This window comes from Mercurialis annua, linkage group LG1-X (genome assembly GCF_937616625.2).
Source record: "Mercurialis annua linkage group LG1-X, ddMerAnnu1.2, whole genome shotgun sequence".
NCBI lineage: Eukaryota > Viridiplantae > Streptophyta > Magnoliopsida > Malpighiales > Euphorbiaceae > Mercurialis > Mercurialis annua.
In genome coordinates this window covers 45,396,429-45,411,193 of record NC_065570.1, presented here as the reverse complement: position 1 = coordinate 45,411,193, position 14,765 = coordinate 45,396,429, and the positions used below count along the sequence as shown (strand labels likewise).

The following is a 14,765-nucleotide window of genomic DNA, read 5'->3' as shown; positions in this document are numbered from 1 at the left end:
GTAATTAATCATTAATGAAAGTTGAAGTTGGGACCCCTAGTAGTTGCTGCAAACCAACCACAACCACACACAAAAATTTGGACCTACAAGCATTGGTGTCTCAACCATATTAGCTTGGTTTTGATTCTAAAAATCTAAACCCTTATCTTCACACACTCACCTTCGCAGATTTTCCACCAATCACTCCACCCTCTTTAATATCCACCACACAAATACACACTTACATTTATTATATTTCCCTTCTTTTTCTCTTCAACTTTCTTTTCTCTTCTTTTTCTCCATTTTTCTTCAACTTTTATTTCCACAATAGTATAGTTTTTTGTGATTCTTGAACAACTCTATAGTGAGTGTGCTTTTTGGTGAAAGTGTTAGTAAAGATCTAGTATGAAGATTCAGTGTGACGTGTGTGAGAAGGCACCAGCTACTGTGATATGCTGTGCAGATGAAGCAGCACTGTGTGGAGAATGTGATATAGAAGTGCATGCAGCTAATAAACTTGCTAGTAAACACCAGAGGCTTCTTCTTAATTGCTTGTCCAACAAATTGCCTCCTTGTGATATATGCCAAGTGAGCTTTTTCATCTCATCTTATCATTTTCAATTGCTTAAATCTAGTATTTTAGAGTGTGTTTAGACTCGACTCGACTCAACATGATTTATATGATTAACAAGATAGGAAGTTAAATAGGTTTGGATCTGATATAAGGGTTTAGATCGTTTGGCTCATAAATGATTTTTTATGTGTCGTATCTATACGGGTTAAACATATCTAAACTGTATTAAGCCGATTAAATATTTTTAATGAAATATTATTTTATTTTTAATTTTATTCAATTCTTAATTATAATTGTACTTCTTTTAATTATAAATAATTGTTATTATTTTTTATTTTAATAGATATTAATAATTCTACTATATTATATTAAATAAATGTTTATATATTAAAAATTAAATGAGTTTAAAGGTATCAAGTTACACAAATAGACCCAAATTATAAATCTAATTAAGTGTGGTGTATTCCGTATTATAAACAAGCTCTATTTGGAATTTATATATCAAATACGGTTATTAATCGGATCATATTCCTATTTAGCTTAATTGTGTTTCGTGTTAGACAGACAACGACTCTTATACAAGTAGACATGAATTAGCAAGTCCTATTGACTTTATTTTTGCTCTCTTACTTATTCTTTGATGCACAGGAAAAAACAGCTTTCATTTTCTGTGTTGAAGACAGAGCTCTCTTCTGTCAGGACTGTGATGAACCAATCCATTCCGCGGGTAGCCTCTCCGCTAATCACCAGAGGTTTCTGGCCACCGGAATCCGGGTGGCTTTAGGAGGCTCTAGTTGCACCAAAGACACTAAAAGTAGTTGTTTGGAGCCACCGAATCCTAGTGCACAACACACTTCGATGAAATTGCCTGTACAACAATCATCAAGCTTCAACTCCCAATGGGGAGTCGATGACTTGCTACAATTCTCGGACTTCGAATCATCCCCTGGCAAGGTAATTACGAAGCTGAACTTACCGCTCGATGAGATCATTTGGCTTTTATGTTCCTATTTGTTTGCTGCTACTACAAAACATTACTATCTGCGTCTCATGTATCAATATGTGCATCTAAGTTTTTGACCGACTGTTATCATTTGAATCTTCGAGTACTCGTTAATTATCGGTTCTTTGTGTCTACAGAAAGAACAGCTTGAATTTGGGGAGTTCCAGTGGCTAGCTGACACTGGTATTTTCGGTGAGCAACTTCCCGAGGAGACATTAGCAGCAGCTGAAGTTCCTCAATTGACAGTTCCGTCATCAGTCAATTTTAGCTCATATAGACCAACCAAGTCGAACATGTCAAATAAGAAGCCGAGGATTGAGATTTGCGATGAAGATGAATATTTTACGGTACCGGACCTCGGCTAAACTGAGCCATAAACTCTATGGTTTTTTGGGTGATGCAGTTGGTGAATTTTACATACTTGCATAAGTAGGGGTACTGTATGTATGTATTTACTTATGCCTTGGTTCCATTTATAATGCTTTTCAGGAAAAACTCAAGTTTTATTAGGAAGATTTTACTTTATGTATATATAATTTTGTTCTTAGGATATTGGATCATTGTTTTATTGCTTTTTGTATGTCAAAAAAAAAAAGGAAGGATAATTTTCATTGATGGTTCTTCAAAAAAAAAATTCCTCTTCAAAAATCGTTTCTTTTTCTTTAATTTGTGACAAAAACATCCTTGGTATCACAAAGATTTCTATCTTTGAGCGATTTTTTTTTAAATAAGAAAAGGGGCAATAGCCAAAAGCAAACTAAAGTCTAACCAATCTAGGGAAAGAAATTCCCTGGTGATCTTGCTCCAGGAAGCTAACAGCACCATCAGGAACAGCATCAAACACATGAACCTTAACAGCTATGGACGACCCCATACTAGCAAGCATACCTGCACAATGGTTACTTTCGCGGTAAACATGGACAACATCGACATTCTAATTGAGACCAAGCAGCTGAAAATTACGATGGAGAATCCGACGAAGACTGTTGATCCTCCCGTTGCGCTTTGTGAGAGTTGTGACACACTTTGATTATCAACTTCGAGGATCACCCTATGAAAATCCTTTTGCCAACAATAACCCAGCCCATAAAAAACTCCTAAGACTTCAGCTTTATAAACTGATCCATATCCCAAATTAGCTGCAAAACCACCTAGCCAAGAGCCCTAACTGTAACCACCAGCCGCAATCATGTTAGTTAATGTCTTATGAACTCTGTCATTGTTAAGCTTCACCCAACCTCTCCTCGGCATGCTCCAACAAAGCAGCTTTTCATATTTGCACTTCAACATGCCATTAACTGTTCTCTCATAATAGACTCTGCAAACCCTTGTTTCTCTAGCTCCATAGAATCTGACGACAAACTCCAAAAATAATTCTTCACTCTAACTCATTATCAAGTTTAGAAGTCAATGATAACTACGTGACAAGCCACTCTTTAGCCGGAAGAGAATGAAACTGATCTCATCTGTTGCTTGGTTGGCACGAATGCCTCCCGATTACTGACAGCTTCAGTGCAATCTCGAACCACATGGATGCAAGTTTCCTCAACCTCACAAACATCACAAGCAGAGCTACTAGCTAATCTCCTCTTGAATTCTTTCAGGACCAGGCCATCGCCAAATACTTCGCCCCAAGCGTGAGTCACGCTCATATTCAGAACTGAGATGCTCCCATAGGCAGACTTTACAGCACACGCATCGAATCATCTCCACCATTCGGTAATGGAGGTAAAGCAAAACTGAAATGAACCAACATTGCACGAAGAAGGTACTGTTGAAAATGATCCCAACGCCACTGACCATCTTCGTCGACATAATAAGCCACATTATTATCAGAATCAACCATTGGAACATTGGCAATACAATAAAAACTTAAGGGTTCAGGACCTAACCGCCTGTCTTTCCAAAAGAGAGCTTTTTCCCCTTTTCCTACGAACCACTCCTTTCCTTTCATTGCAAAGTTCCAACTCTTACAAATCCCTTTCCAAAGAGAGGAATGGTAACCATAAAGCGGCACATCATGAAAAATATCCTTCCCATATAGGTACTTCCCCCTTTTGAACCCACAGAGTATCTTGATTACAAAATTTGCCCCAAATAAGCTTAATTAAGAAAGCCTTATTGTTCATTGCCGAAAATAGGAATCCCAGACCACCCAAGTCTTTTGGTTGGCAGATTTTGCTCCACTTAACAAGGGGAATTCGATTGTGGTCCGGTGTTGACTACCATAAAAATCGACGGCAAATCGCATCTAGATTATTAGAGGCTACTTTCGGAAGGACTCCGGTCTGCATAGTGTAGATGGGCTATGCACAAAGCTGTGAACAAGAGTTACTCGGCCTGCTAGGGACAACATTTTATTATTCTAATTCATGCTCTGCTTCTGCATCTGCTCCACAACATTACTATACTTGTGCTTTGTTATCCGACCATGAACCATTGGAACCCCAGATAATGCCCCATATCAGAAATATTATGAAAGCTTGAATCATCAACAACAGCCTTTTGAATCTCTTTCTCAATGTTAGGAGAGAAAGTTAACCGTGACCTGATGCTTCACAGAACTCTCCGAGGAAGTTGATGACTTGATATTGTTCAACCATCGGTTAAGATAACAGAACCAAATCATCGGCGAAAAAAATGAGACGGCCAAGGGGCATGTCTAGCTAAAACCAGTGGTTTCCAACACTTATTTAAATCTTTGAGCGATTTAAACACATTGTTATCATTACAATCTAATAATTGCAAAAAAAATAAAGAGTTGAAACCTTGAAGGTATTAATCCTCAGGTGATTAAATTATTCCTTGCACATTACACCGGTTCTTAAAATGCATTGGCAATCAAAAAACTGTTGCATATACTAAAGTTCTAAGGCTATATTTGGTTCACAGCCAAATGAAATATGAAGTAATCACTTACGTCTTATGTAATAACATTTTTCATTTCATTACAATATACGCTTGGTGCAACTCTATTATAAAATTCATTTCAATTAAAGTAAATTCATTTAATAATTCATGCTAAGCAAACAAAGATATCAGATATATCTTCTCTCCACCTGTGCAGCTACCTCTATTTTTAGTTTCAAATTGTGTATTCACGGACATCCTCTCAAAAACAGCATGAGCAATCCAATATACATTTCTCCATATCTATCATCATGAGAAGAACCTGATTTAAAGGACATTATTTCACATAGCAATAAAATAAGGAGCCCCTTTGAAACTATAATTTGGCAACTCTAGAAATAATCTCTTGAAAAGAATTTTCTAACATGAAAAGCTTGCACAATTGATTCACAACATATCAAACAAATTCCAGAGTTTGTTTCAAAGCCATTTCTTCCTGGTTACCAATCAGGTGAACAAAATAGCTCCCATAATCGGAGTTTTTTTTTCATAAAAGATTATCAACAAGGATTATGTGGATATTTCATCCTTCTTTAGACAAATAGGTGAGAACATAATCTCAAAATAATCAAGGAGAAATCCTTTTAAGTAAATTTCTGCCGACAGGCATTCCTTCCATAAATTAAATCATAAACCAATTTATAGTCTCATCAATGATCTTCACCCATCAAAAAGATTTCTCCTATTTACTATCTAAAACATATGTAACTAAAATTTTCCCACCCCTATAAAACCAAAACAAACAAGGCAGCCAATTCGAATGCTAACATAAAACCTGAAAAGAAATAACTACAACAGAAAATTTTCTATAAAAATGTGAAAGCTCTACAAACATATGATTGTTTCTTACTACAAAACAAAAGCAATTCACTTTAGAAAAGCCAATTAACAGTAATGTTTCCAAGCCATGTGAAAAGTGGGAACTGAGCCAAAGCGATGAACAGCAAGAGGTAATGATGCTTGCTCGAATCATAACTCCTTACCTCTGCAAATAAGACCCTTTTCATCGTCTTTACCAAGAAAACTCCCATGCATAAGCAGGCCCAAGGCATCAAAAAGTAGTAAGAATACTTGACAAAAATCTTCCCAAGAACCGCAATACACATTCCGGTGAAAGTATAACCAGCATATGCCACAATATCTAACAAGGGTGCCTCTGCGCTACCCAACGAAAGCAGAGTTACTTTGAGCAATGCAACTTGCATAAACCAGCCAAGTAACCCTTTCACGAACAGCCAATTCAGATTTTCTGGGCTAAACCTGCACTCAAAAAGAAAGAAACATGTAAATCCATATCATTAAATCAAATAAAAAAATAAAATGGGAGGTAAAATATCATTAGAACAAAAGATTGAAGAAAAAACTACAAAACTATACAGGATAAGTACCACAACCATATTTGTGGCACCTTATAAACTATCACCAAAATCATGTAGCCGGGGTATAAAAGGAAGGAAATAATTCAAAATCCAAACATACAGACATGAAAATAACAAGGACATCCAGTGTGTCCATTTTACAGTCCTTTCTGAAAGGCCCATTAATATACAAGGAAAAACTACTTATGGCACCAGTAATAACTACAAATGTAGAAAGATTCAAGAAAAATAAACAAACAAATGTGCACAAGAAGTATAAATAAATATAAAAGGCCAAAAAATGGCAAGGGGGAGGGGGATGGGGAAGGGATGCGCTGCGGCGATCAAAGTGACTACACTTGGATACTACTGCAATTTTCACCATGCAGTGCTACCGCCTAAGCTAGCACAGCTGCCACAGGCAGAAAGTGTATGCCTAAACAATTAGCTGTTAACCCTTTCTATCTTATGTCAGCTTATATTGCTCTTCAAATGAGCACAAAGGTCAAAGTAGCTAGTGAAGTAAGAATAAGGATAATTTAGAAAGATTGTCAACCACGGCCACCATCCTATGCTTGATTCCTATAGACGACAACAAAAGCATATCTTAGCACAAAACTATGACAGGACAAGAACATACAATATATACAAGAGCAGTACATGCATAAATCTAAAAGAGCAGTCAAAAAGCTTGGCTTCATGTTGTAGGCATTCAGACATAGATAAGTTTGACTGAGGAATATAATATAGTATATAAAGGACTTACTTTCCATTAAGTCCTAATGATAAGCCGGCAAGCACAACATATGTGCCAAAAGCCATAAATGGAATATATAAATCTGGTGCATTTATATCATAAATAGGGGGTTTGTAAGAAAGCCTTCCCCCTACTGGCTCAGTTATCCGTGTCCAGTGACCCTGAAGAAAATAAAAATGGAACAAAATGTCAATTCAAAGACAATTAATGCTGTGGTAACCAGAAAAACTCATTGCTGTTAGTCTCACCCTGTGCAAGAATGGGAAAAGAACAACCTTCAACTTGTTTCTCACATATTGGTCATTCACTTGAAAATAGTACTGGGGATCAGAAAAGTATCTGCTTATCTGTTCATTGAAAAGTGATGGTTAGCAAGGTACTCATAGTCAACTGATACTTGATTAGAAAATGTGATCATCGCATATAGTGGCATAGATAGCCATTAGGGGTTCCGATAAATCTTATGTGATGCCTTTCAAACCTCAAAATGACAAGACAATCTCAACAATTGTTGAGCAGAAATCTATCTGTATGCATCATTCCTAACAAACATTATGTTCTATTTTTCAACTTGCAAAATTCTTGTTTAAAATCCACATAAACAACAATTAATGGATTCCATGGAAAAACACTGGTTTAAACTATTATTGGGCTGTGAAATTTCTGTTTTATACCTAAGTGCATAATAGGGAGCAATCATACAAAGAAGCTTCAATTTTATGTAATTAACGCCCCATATACCAACTCTTGAAAGCAATATCTAATAATGGCCTGTCATAGAACCAAACGCAACCCAGTTTAATCAATCCACCGACAAAAGGAAACTAAAAAATAAAAATCCCAGTCAAGCCCCTGACTCCCAAAGTCCAACCCGCAAATCAAAGTAGCTGCTATAATAATACTCCCTCCGTCCCATTTAGGAGATCACTTTTTTGTTTTTCACAATATTAAGAAGACATAAAACATATATGTTTTTCTTATTTTTCCCTTATTAATTGTACTTTGGAACTATACATATCATTAATTGTTTTGCAAATGTGCTCTAATATTAAGATAAAACAAGGGTAAAAGAGAGTTATGCTAAACAGATACAACGAGTCAAAAAAAAAAAAAAGTGGGACATCAAAAGAATAACAAAGGGACTTCCTAAATGGGACGGAGGGAGTGTCATTTTGCAGAAAGTTTAAGATAATGTACATCAATCCACAAACATCTTATCCCATGGTGGAATGTCAGGTTCCATACATGTAGAGTCTGCAGCAGTTAAACAAACCGATTGAACTCCAAACATAACAGCCCTGTGGTTGCCTTAAGAGTTAAGACTAACATTCCAACACGACAGGATAAACAATGAAGAATCCAACAGCCTATAACTAACTGTCTATATATCAAAGCATGTAAATATGTGCAGCAGCATATGAGTGCGACAGAAGAGGTTATGAGCCAAAATAGCATCACCCAATTCAACTTATAGCAAAAGTAAAATGCCTGCACAAAATTAAGAGATTTTAAATCAATTATAGCAGTAAAGAAGCTATACTAACATTGCTTTGCACATATTCGGAACTTGATCCGAGAATTTTCTCTCCGTAAGCACCAAGTCCACCTCTAATTAGACCAGAACCAGCTCCATAAAATGAATTGCCAAACGGATTCGGCTGTGGATTCACCGGCGGCCTTGGCACCCCACCAGGTTGCTGTGCTCCCAAATTATTGTACATTTCTGTCTATTATATATTCAAAACAAACAACAAAAAATCAGAAAACAATTCCCTTGTCCAATCAATATACTAACAGCAAGATCACTGATCCAGACTTAAATTACAACTGTAACTAATATGATACAGACGCTAATTTAAATTAAAAAAAATTAAATTTTAAATCTCGAAACCCTAAATCTTCAGCAAATCTAAAGACAGACAGAAATTAAGAATCTAAAAACATGTAACTGATACGGAGTAGTGAAACAGAGTTGTGAAAGTATGACCTGGAATTGGCGATGTAAATCGTCGACAAATATCACGGTGGACGGAGATCTGGATTCCGGCGATGTTTTTTCCGGTGAAAGGAAGTTAGTGAAAATGGAAACTAACGGAATATTGAAGTAAACTAATAGGAAAATGAGTTTTTGTGCAGTTTATTGCTAGCCACGTGATGTGCACATGCAATTCCTTTCTTGTTGTGTAGACTTTTTGTATTACAGTGTGTGTGCATGCATCATTAGACCAATTATATTTTTCCAAACAATTACTATTTACCTCAATAGTTTAAGCACTAACTCACCCAATAACTTTTAGGAACTCAATAATATAATATTTGATCAAATTTGTTAATTTCCTTTAGTTAAATTTGTTGGTTGACTTGATAAAAAGTTCTAATTATTAAAAACTAAATTTAATTTAATCTTTTAATATATTTTTTTAAAAAAATTCATAAAATTATTTAAAAAAGTTCATATATTAAAATTATTTATTAAGCAATAAAGTATTTATTATTATCTGTTTTTCTTTAAATTATATTACAAATATTTAAAATCAAATTTGATTAAAAATTATATTCAATAGAAATTATTTATATAATACTCTATTTTTTAAATAATTTTTTTAAACTTAATTTTATCTTTCTGAGCAATGTTTCCATAATTTTTCTCTTTACCTAAATTAGAAATTTAATTTCAAAAACACCTATTATATATTAGGGCTTCAACTTATTTTAGGTCATTTTATCATCACAACCATTACACTATTTTTTTTATGCTCCCATAATTTCTCCTTTTCTCTCTACTTTTTTTCTTCTCAAATTTCTCTCTTCCTCTCTATTTCTCCTCTTTTCAAATTATTCTTCTTCCTTTTTTCTTTTTTTGGTCGTTGCATTTCTTCCGTTTCACAGCCACGTGTGTTTCGGTGAATTTCTAGTCGTGATTTTTTCGTCGTCTCATCTTTTTCAGTAAATTTCTCGTCGTCATGTTTCTTTCGCTGATTTTTTTGTTTTCGTGTTTCTTTCGATAGATTGTTCGACGCCGTTTTTAGATTTTTTATTTAGTTTTTTAAGGTTTTTTGTTATAATTTAGATTTTTTTTAAATAGATTATTGTAGATCTATTGTTTTCTTATATATAAATTTTTTCTATTGTTCATATAATCATTTTTTATCTTATTCGTAAATTTTTTTCTTTTATTTTGATATTACTGATTCTATAACCAACGCATTTATTTATGGTGTATTTGCAGTGTTTTTATGGTGTATATATGTTATAGTGTATTTCTGGTGTTTTTCTGATGTATATATTATTATTTTTAGTGTATCTGTGGTGCTTTTATTAAAAAATACACCATTTAAATAGTAAAAACAACACCCCTTAAACACCACAACAAATACCGGTAAAACAAAAAAATCTATAAAAATGTCATAAAACGTAAAGAAAAGTAAAAAATGTATTTTTGAAATTAAAAAATTTAAAAAGATATTTTTGGTAAAAAAAAAAGGTATGAAATATAAAGGTGTCTAAAAATAATATACTGAGGAAATTAAGTTTCAAAAACATGTACTGTGATTTTCTCTGTTTAATATACGTTGACTCAATTTAATTTTAAATTAAAAAATTAATATATCTATTGTATGATGTCATTTTGAATCAAAACTTAAAAACTTAAAAAAGTTAAAATACATTGAAATTTATATTTTTTTACTGAATTGAATTATATTAAATTCTATTGATTTTTATTTGAAATAATATTATTAAAATTATATTAAATACAAATAAAATAGCTATAAATACATTATATTTTAATAGCAATAAAAAATTATATTTTTGATATTTATTTAGAGCTTGAATGATTTTATATACTTTTTTAAAAGAAAAATAAATTTAATGATTCAATTGAGCTTAATTTTTTAAAAATCATATCATTTGGCCAAGTCAACCATTGGAATAGAAAAATAATACTCCCTTCATTTCATTTTAAAAGTTTCATTTGCTTTTATTAAAAATTTAAAAACCATTTATTTTTTTTAATTCATAAAATATTTATTATCTTTATATTTTCATGTTTTTTTTTTAATTTTTGTCTCTATTAATGATAGTGAAATTTTTCATAGAGTTTATTTGAGATGACTAAATGAAGGGTTAAAAGAAAAATTTAATGTAAAAATACTCTAAAAATAAAAATAGGACTTTTAATATGGAACATTTTAAAATAAAATATGAAATTTCTAAAATGGGACAAAGGAAGTAAATTCGATCAAATGTTAAGAAAAAAACAATTTATTTTTAAAAAAATTATGAGGATAGTAATATTTTGAATCTAAATTGAGTGGGAGAAATAGTAATTAATATTATCCCTAATTTTTGTGTGTGTTAAAGCTATATTTGATTTGTGAAATATAATTAGATAATGAATAAAAAAATTAGAAATTAAATTAACTATTTCTATTTTCTAATTTAACTTGTTTTCTTGAAATATCAAAAATATCTGATAAAAATTTTCATTAATTTTAATTTTTTTACTTTTATGCGAGTCGATCTTGAATAACTCGAGTGATTGAGTCCATTTATATAAACATTACATGCGGTCAACAACGAACCTAAAATTCTTTCATAAAACATAAATTTATAAAGATGAGTATAAAAATTTAAAACGTGCGAAATTATGACTCTTCATTTTTTTGAAACCTGCAAAACTATATTACTAAATCCTAAAAAAAATAAAAAAAATTAAGGATTGGGATACTCTCAAGTTCATTTTGAACTTGAGGGAGTCATGCACGATTTACACCTAGATAAAAAAATACAATTTTAATCAAATTAATCTACACCGTTTATTTTACAATGAAGGGTATAGTATGACCCTAAGTTCAAATAAACTTGAGGTAATCCCAATCCCTTTTCTTAACCTTGCCAAAAGGAAGGACATTTTTGAACTTTAAATGATCTGGCACTCAGATTTATAATGTACAAATAAATAACTAAATTGCATCCATAACAAATTTTAAAAAATCTACAATCAATCTTATTTTAATATGAAGAGCTTATGTACGTTCTTACCAATGTCTCTCTTTATGCAAAATAGAAGGAAAAATGTAATTACTGATGGGTAGTAAAAAAGAAAGAGGGAGCGATTTCGCAGGAGGAGGGGATTAAGGGGACCGTGTTGGCAAAGGGGAGACGAGGGGTACTTTTTGTTCGGATGCAATTGCAAATCTCACGAATGAATTCAAGAGGAAACGCTGCAGCTCCTTCTAAAATACCTCCTTTAAGGCAGGATGTGATCAGTGAGCCTTGGTTGCAAATGACTATGATCTACTATGCATACACAACAATGCTAACAAGCTCCTTTACAAATTGTATGCCAATAAGGTCAAAGGCAATGCAAGCCAGGAAATGTTATGTGACGAACCTATACACAACCTAGTAAAAGCCTATAAGCATAAACAGAATTTGATAATTCTCTACTGTTTGCCACTGAAACAAGTAGGAAACAAAATAAGAACACCTATTAATCACCCCCAATTCTCATGTTATATCCGCGAGCCAATTTTTGAGCAGATCGGTCAGATAAAATGCTATCTAACATATCATACTTCTTTTGAGTTGCTTTCAGATTCTCTAGCTGTAGCTTATGTAGTTCCGCTTCTCTTTCCACTTGTTTCTGAACACAAAAATCACCAATTCGAATTCATGCAGTAAAAAATGTAGAATACATTACCAAATAAATTTCATTATTACCTTGAGCAAGAACGCCGCTTCAGCAGCATGCTTCTCGGTGAGGCGTTTCATTTTCTTTGCTACCTCGAAATTAGGGTCGTTTGGGTCTAGCCAATAGCACTGTATCTTTCTGCCAGGCTTCACCGGACGATCATCAAACATCTCAACTGTAGCAGCACGTGCCCTCACAGGCCTTGGCATCCCACACACCATGAAGGGAATTTCTGATATTGCTGAGATGACGGCAACAGCTTTGTTTACTTCCTGCATCTCCACCAAAGCACTACGGGCACTATTCTCAGGTTCCAAGTAGTTTATAATGAACCTTATACTCTTTACTGTTCCAAATTGATTCAAGGCACTTCTCAAGACAGCTTCAGTGACATGTGGTGAGAGATTGTCGACATAAACTGAACGTTCCACTTTTTTTAGAAATGCAGCATACTCTGCTTCAGCTGTAGATTGAGACTCCATATGTAGCGCTCCCAATCTAACAGCCAGAACAAGAAATTGGCAATTACTCAATCAAAGGTTCCATGCCCAATATTATATTATGATCATCATATCTAGGCGCTGGCCAATCCAGAACATACCATATCCACCAAAAGGAAAAAAAATCTGATAAAAGTTTCATGAGTGGCACCGTACAATTTTAAAACAGAAAATCTTTCCACAAGCCTTTTCTTATCCTTATCAAGACATATTTACTAAAGTTCAAAAACCAAATTCGATATAATTATGTTAAAGAGATGATATTCAATAAATATAGATGCTGCTATATTCACATATATTCCAACATTCTAACCCGAATAACTTTAACACAAATTTTGGTCTAGGTAGCAAAAATTTAGCGAAGTGAAAACAATTTGTAGCAATAATACTAGAAAGGAAATTTTTTTTGTAGTAACTCATCAAAAATCATCATTCAAAACGTAACACAAAAAAGAAACCATACGAAAATTCCCACAGAAATATTATTCAAACAACCCATCTTTGAATCAGACTGTTGAAGCTTCCGAACAAGGGGCAGACGTTCCCTCACTCTATGAGCCCATCCCGTCTCCATATTAAGTTAATTAAAAGATCCCAATGAAATCCTTACCTACTCAAGATTGAAGTATGGATTACAAAATTTAGGGTAAAAATGAAAGGGCTTTTTGTTAGAGCATGGTGATATGCGGCAGGCACCAGATATAAACAAGAACAGATACACTGCGGATATCATAAAATAAACATTCTGATCAATTACAAAATCAAAATGCTAATTCAAGATTCCAAGTTGAAGAGGGATTAAATAGACTACATTTCCTTCCATCTCTCGCACTACCCAAATATCGTATGGCAATTAAGTTATATAATTTGATACGTACGCAAAACGAATTCGATAACAGCATAAGTGGGCAATAACTATAAAGAAATTAGGGATTCAGTATCCTTAAGTATATAGACAATGTGATTTCATAAAGATTCACATAAAACTATGTTAACTTTGTGCACATTTCATAATTTCAAAATCTTCTCAATGTATAAATATTGGCAAGAGAAATGAATTACATAAACAGAAAAAGAAGAAATAAGCGGGTATGAGAGTACCTGAGCAATCAAGGATAGGCAGCTGCGGCGAAGGGAAAAATTAGGGTTGAAACTTGAAATAAATTTTGCGTTTGTAATTGAGAAATTCACTGCTGATAATCAATGAAATTAGGGCTTGGATGTTTTCATTTTGTGTTTCTGGTAAATATTGGTAAAGGTGGAAATAGATAATCAAATTTATACCTAATGTATTTTTAAGACCTAATTTTGATGTTACCTTAACATGTGATCAACTAGAAGCATTTAAGCCCCTAAATTTAAAACAAATCAATATTGAATTTTAAGTGCTAAAAATAATAGTTGTTGATTGTTTTAAGTGCTGATTAAATAAGTCTGTTTAATAACTGTAATTACTGAAAACTATTAAATTTACATATTAAAACTTTGAACATTACTTATTTTAAAAGTAAATTATTAAATAAAAATTAAATATTATTTAAATCCTTAAAATATAAATAAATAGTATTTAAAAATAGGCTTAATGTCTTAAAAAACCCCGACATTTTAGCCCCTTTTCAATCATACCCTGACGTTGAAAATTTGTCAATTTTACCCTATTTTGCATTTTTGTGTTTCAATTGTACCCTGAAAAATTAAATTAACGTCTTTTGCGTTTGTAAATTTGTTTAAAACATTCTCCATGTCTCGCATATATTAATTGTATATTTTTAAAATTTATTTAAATTTCGTTAAATTAATTAAGAATTTAAATTAGTGTTAATTTGATTATGGTTTTTAGTTAGTTTTTAAAAATAAAGGACTTATTTGTACTTTTTTGAAGAAAAAAGAATTTAATTTCATGTTTATACTTAATTAATTGAATGATTTCATCATTTAAGTAAAAAAATTAACAAAAATTAAAATATTGGGGTACAATTGAAAACGGAA

General features: G+C 32.8%; 3 protein-coding genes across 4 annotated transcripts; 1 reads left to right on the top strand and 2 right to left on the bottom strand.

Moving 5' to 3' along the window:
- The first annotated feature begins 221 nt into the window (after nt 1-221).
- Nucleotides 222-2,129, top strand: LOC126656334 (B-box zinc finger protein 25). The gene is made up of 3 exons (XM_050350881.2): nt 222-567; nt 1,202-1,507; nt 1,694-2,129. The coding sequence occupies exons 1-3, from the start codon at nt 385-387 to the stop codon at nt 1,919-1,921; spliced, it is 717 nt and encodes a 238-aa protein (XP_050206838.1). The 5' UTR covers nt 222-384; the 3' UTR covers nt 1,922-2,129.
- A 3,123-nt stretch (nt 2,130-5,252) lies between these two features.
- LOC126656320 (uncharacterized) lies at nt 5,253-8,708 on the bottom strand. 2 transcript variants are annotated; one of them, XM_050350871.2, is made up of 5 exons: nt 8,569-8,708; nt 8,126-8,304; nt 6,830-6,928; nt 6,591-6,742; nt 5,253-5,726 (listed from the first exon to the last, which is right to left on the bottom strand). In XM_050350871.2, the coding sequence occupies exons 2-5, from the start codon at nt 8,300-8,302 to the stop codon at nt 5,339-5,341; spliced, it is 816 nt and encodes a 271-aa protein (XP_050206828.1). In that variant the 5' UTR covers nt 8,303-8,304; nt 8,569-8,708; the 3' UTR covers nt 5,253-5,338. The 2 variants fall into 2 exon arrangements, with proteins under 2 accessions (XP_050206828.1, XP_050206820.1); XM_050350863.2 differs by having other exon boundaries at nt 8,126-8,308; nt 8,569-8,707.
- A 3,154-nt stretch (nt 8,709-11,862) lies between these two features.
- Nucleotides 11,863-14,064, bottom strand: LOC126666600 (uncharacterized). Its single transcript, XM_050359416.2, has 3 exons — nt 13,878-14,064; nt 12,306-12,774; nt 11,863-12,228 (listed from the first exon to the last, which is right to left on the bottom strand). The coding sequence occupies exons 2-3, from the start codon at nt 12,756-12,758 to the stop codon at nt 12,076-12,078; spliced, it is 606 nt and encodes a 201-aa protein (XP_050215373.1). The 5' UTR covers nt 12,759-12,774; nt 13,878-14,064; the 3' UTR covers nt 11,863-12,075.
- Between the last annotated feature and the right edge of the window lie 701 nt (nt 14,065-14,765).

What these genes read in the sequence shown, in the direction of transcription:
- LOC126656320 (XM_050350871.2), bottom strand. Translation starts at nt 8,302, where the DNA reads ATGTACAATAATTTGGGAGCACAGCAACCTGGTGGGGTGCCAAGGCCG. An exon ending in CCGAATATGTGCAAAGCAAT is followed by an intron (nt 6,929 to 8,125) that starts GTTAGTATAGCT and finishes TTCAATGAACAG; the next exon opens with ATAAGCAGATACTTTTCTGA. An exon ending in TTTTCCCATTCTTGCACAGG is followed by an intron (nt 6,743 to 6,829) that starts GTGAGACTAACA and finishes TATTTTCTTCAG; the next exon opens with GGTCACTGGACACGGATAAC.
- LOC126666600 (XM_050359416.2), bottom strand. Translation starts at nt 12,758, where the DNA reads ATGGAGTCTCAATCTACAGCTGAAGCAGAGTATGCTGCATTTCTAAAA. An exon ending in AAGCGGCGTTCTTGCTCAAG is followed by an intron (nt 12,229 to 12,305) that starts GTAATAATGAAA and finishes TTTTGTGTTCAG; the next exon opens with AAACAAGTGGAAAGAGAAGC.
- LOC126656334 (XM_050350881.2), top strand. Translation starts at nt 385, where the DNA reads ATGAAGATTCAGTGTGACGTGTGTGAGAAGGCACCAGCTACTGTGATA. An exon ending in CTCCTTGTGATATATGCCAA is followed by an intron (nt 568 to 1,201) that starts GTGAGCTTTTTC and finishes TTTGATGCACAG; the next exon opens with GAAAAAACAGCTTTCATTTT. An exon ending in TCGAATCATCCCCTGGCAAG is followed by an intron (nt 1,508 to 1,693) that starts GTAATTACGAAG and finishes TTGTGTCTACAG; the next exon opens with AAAGAACAGCTTGAATTTGG.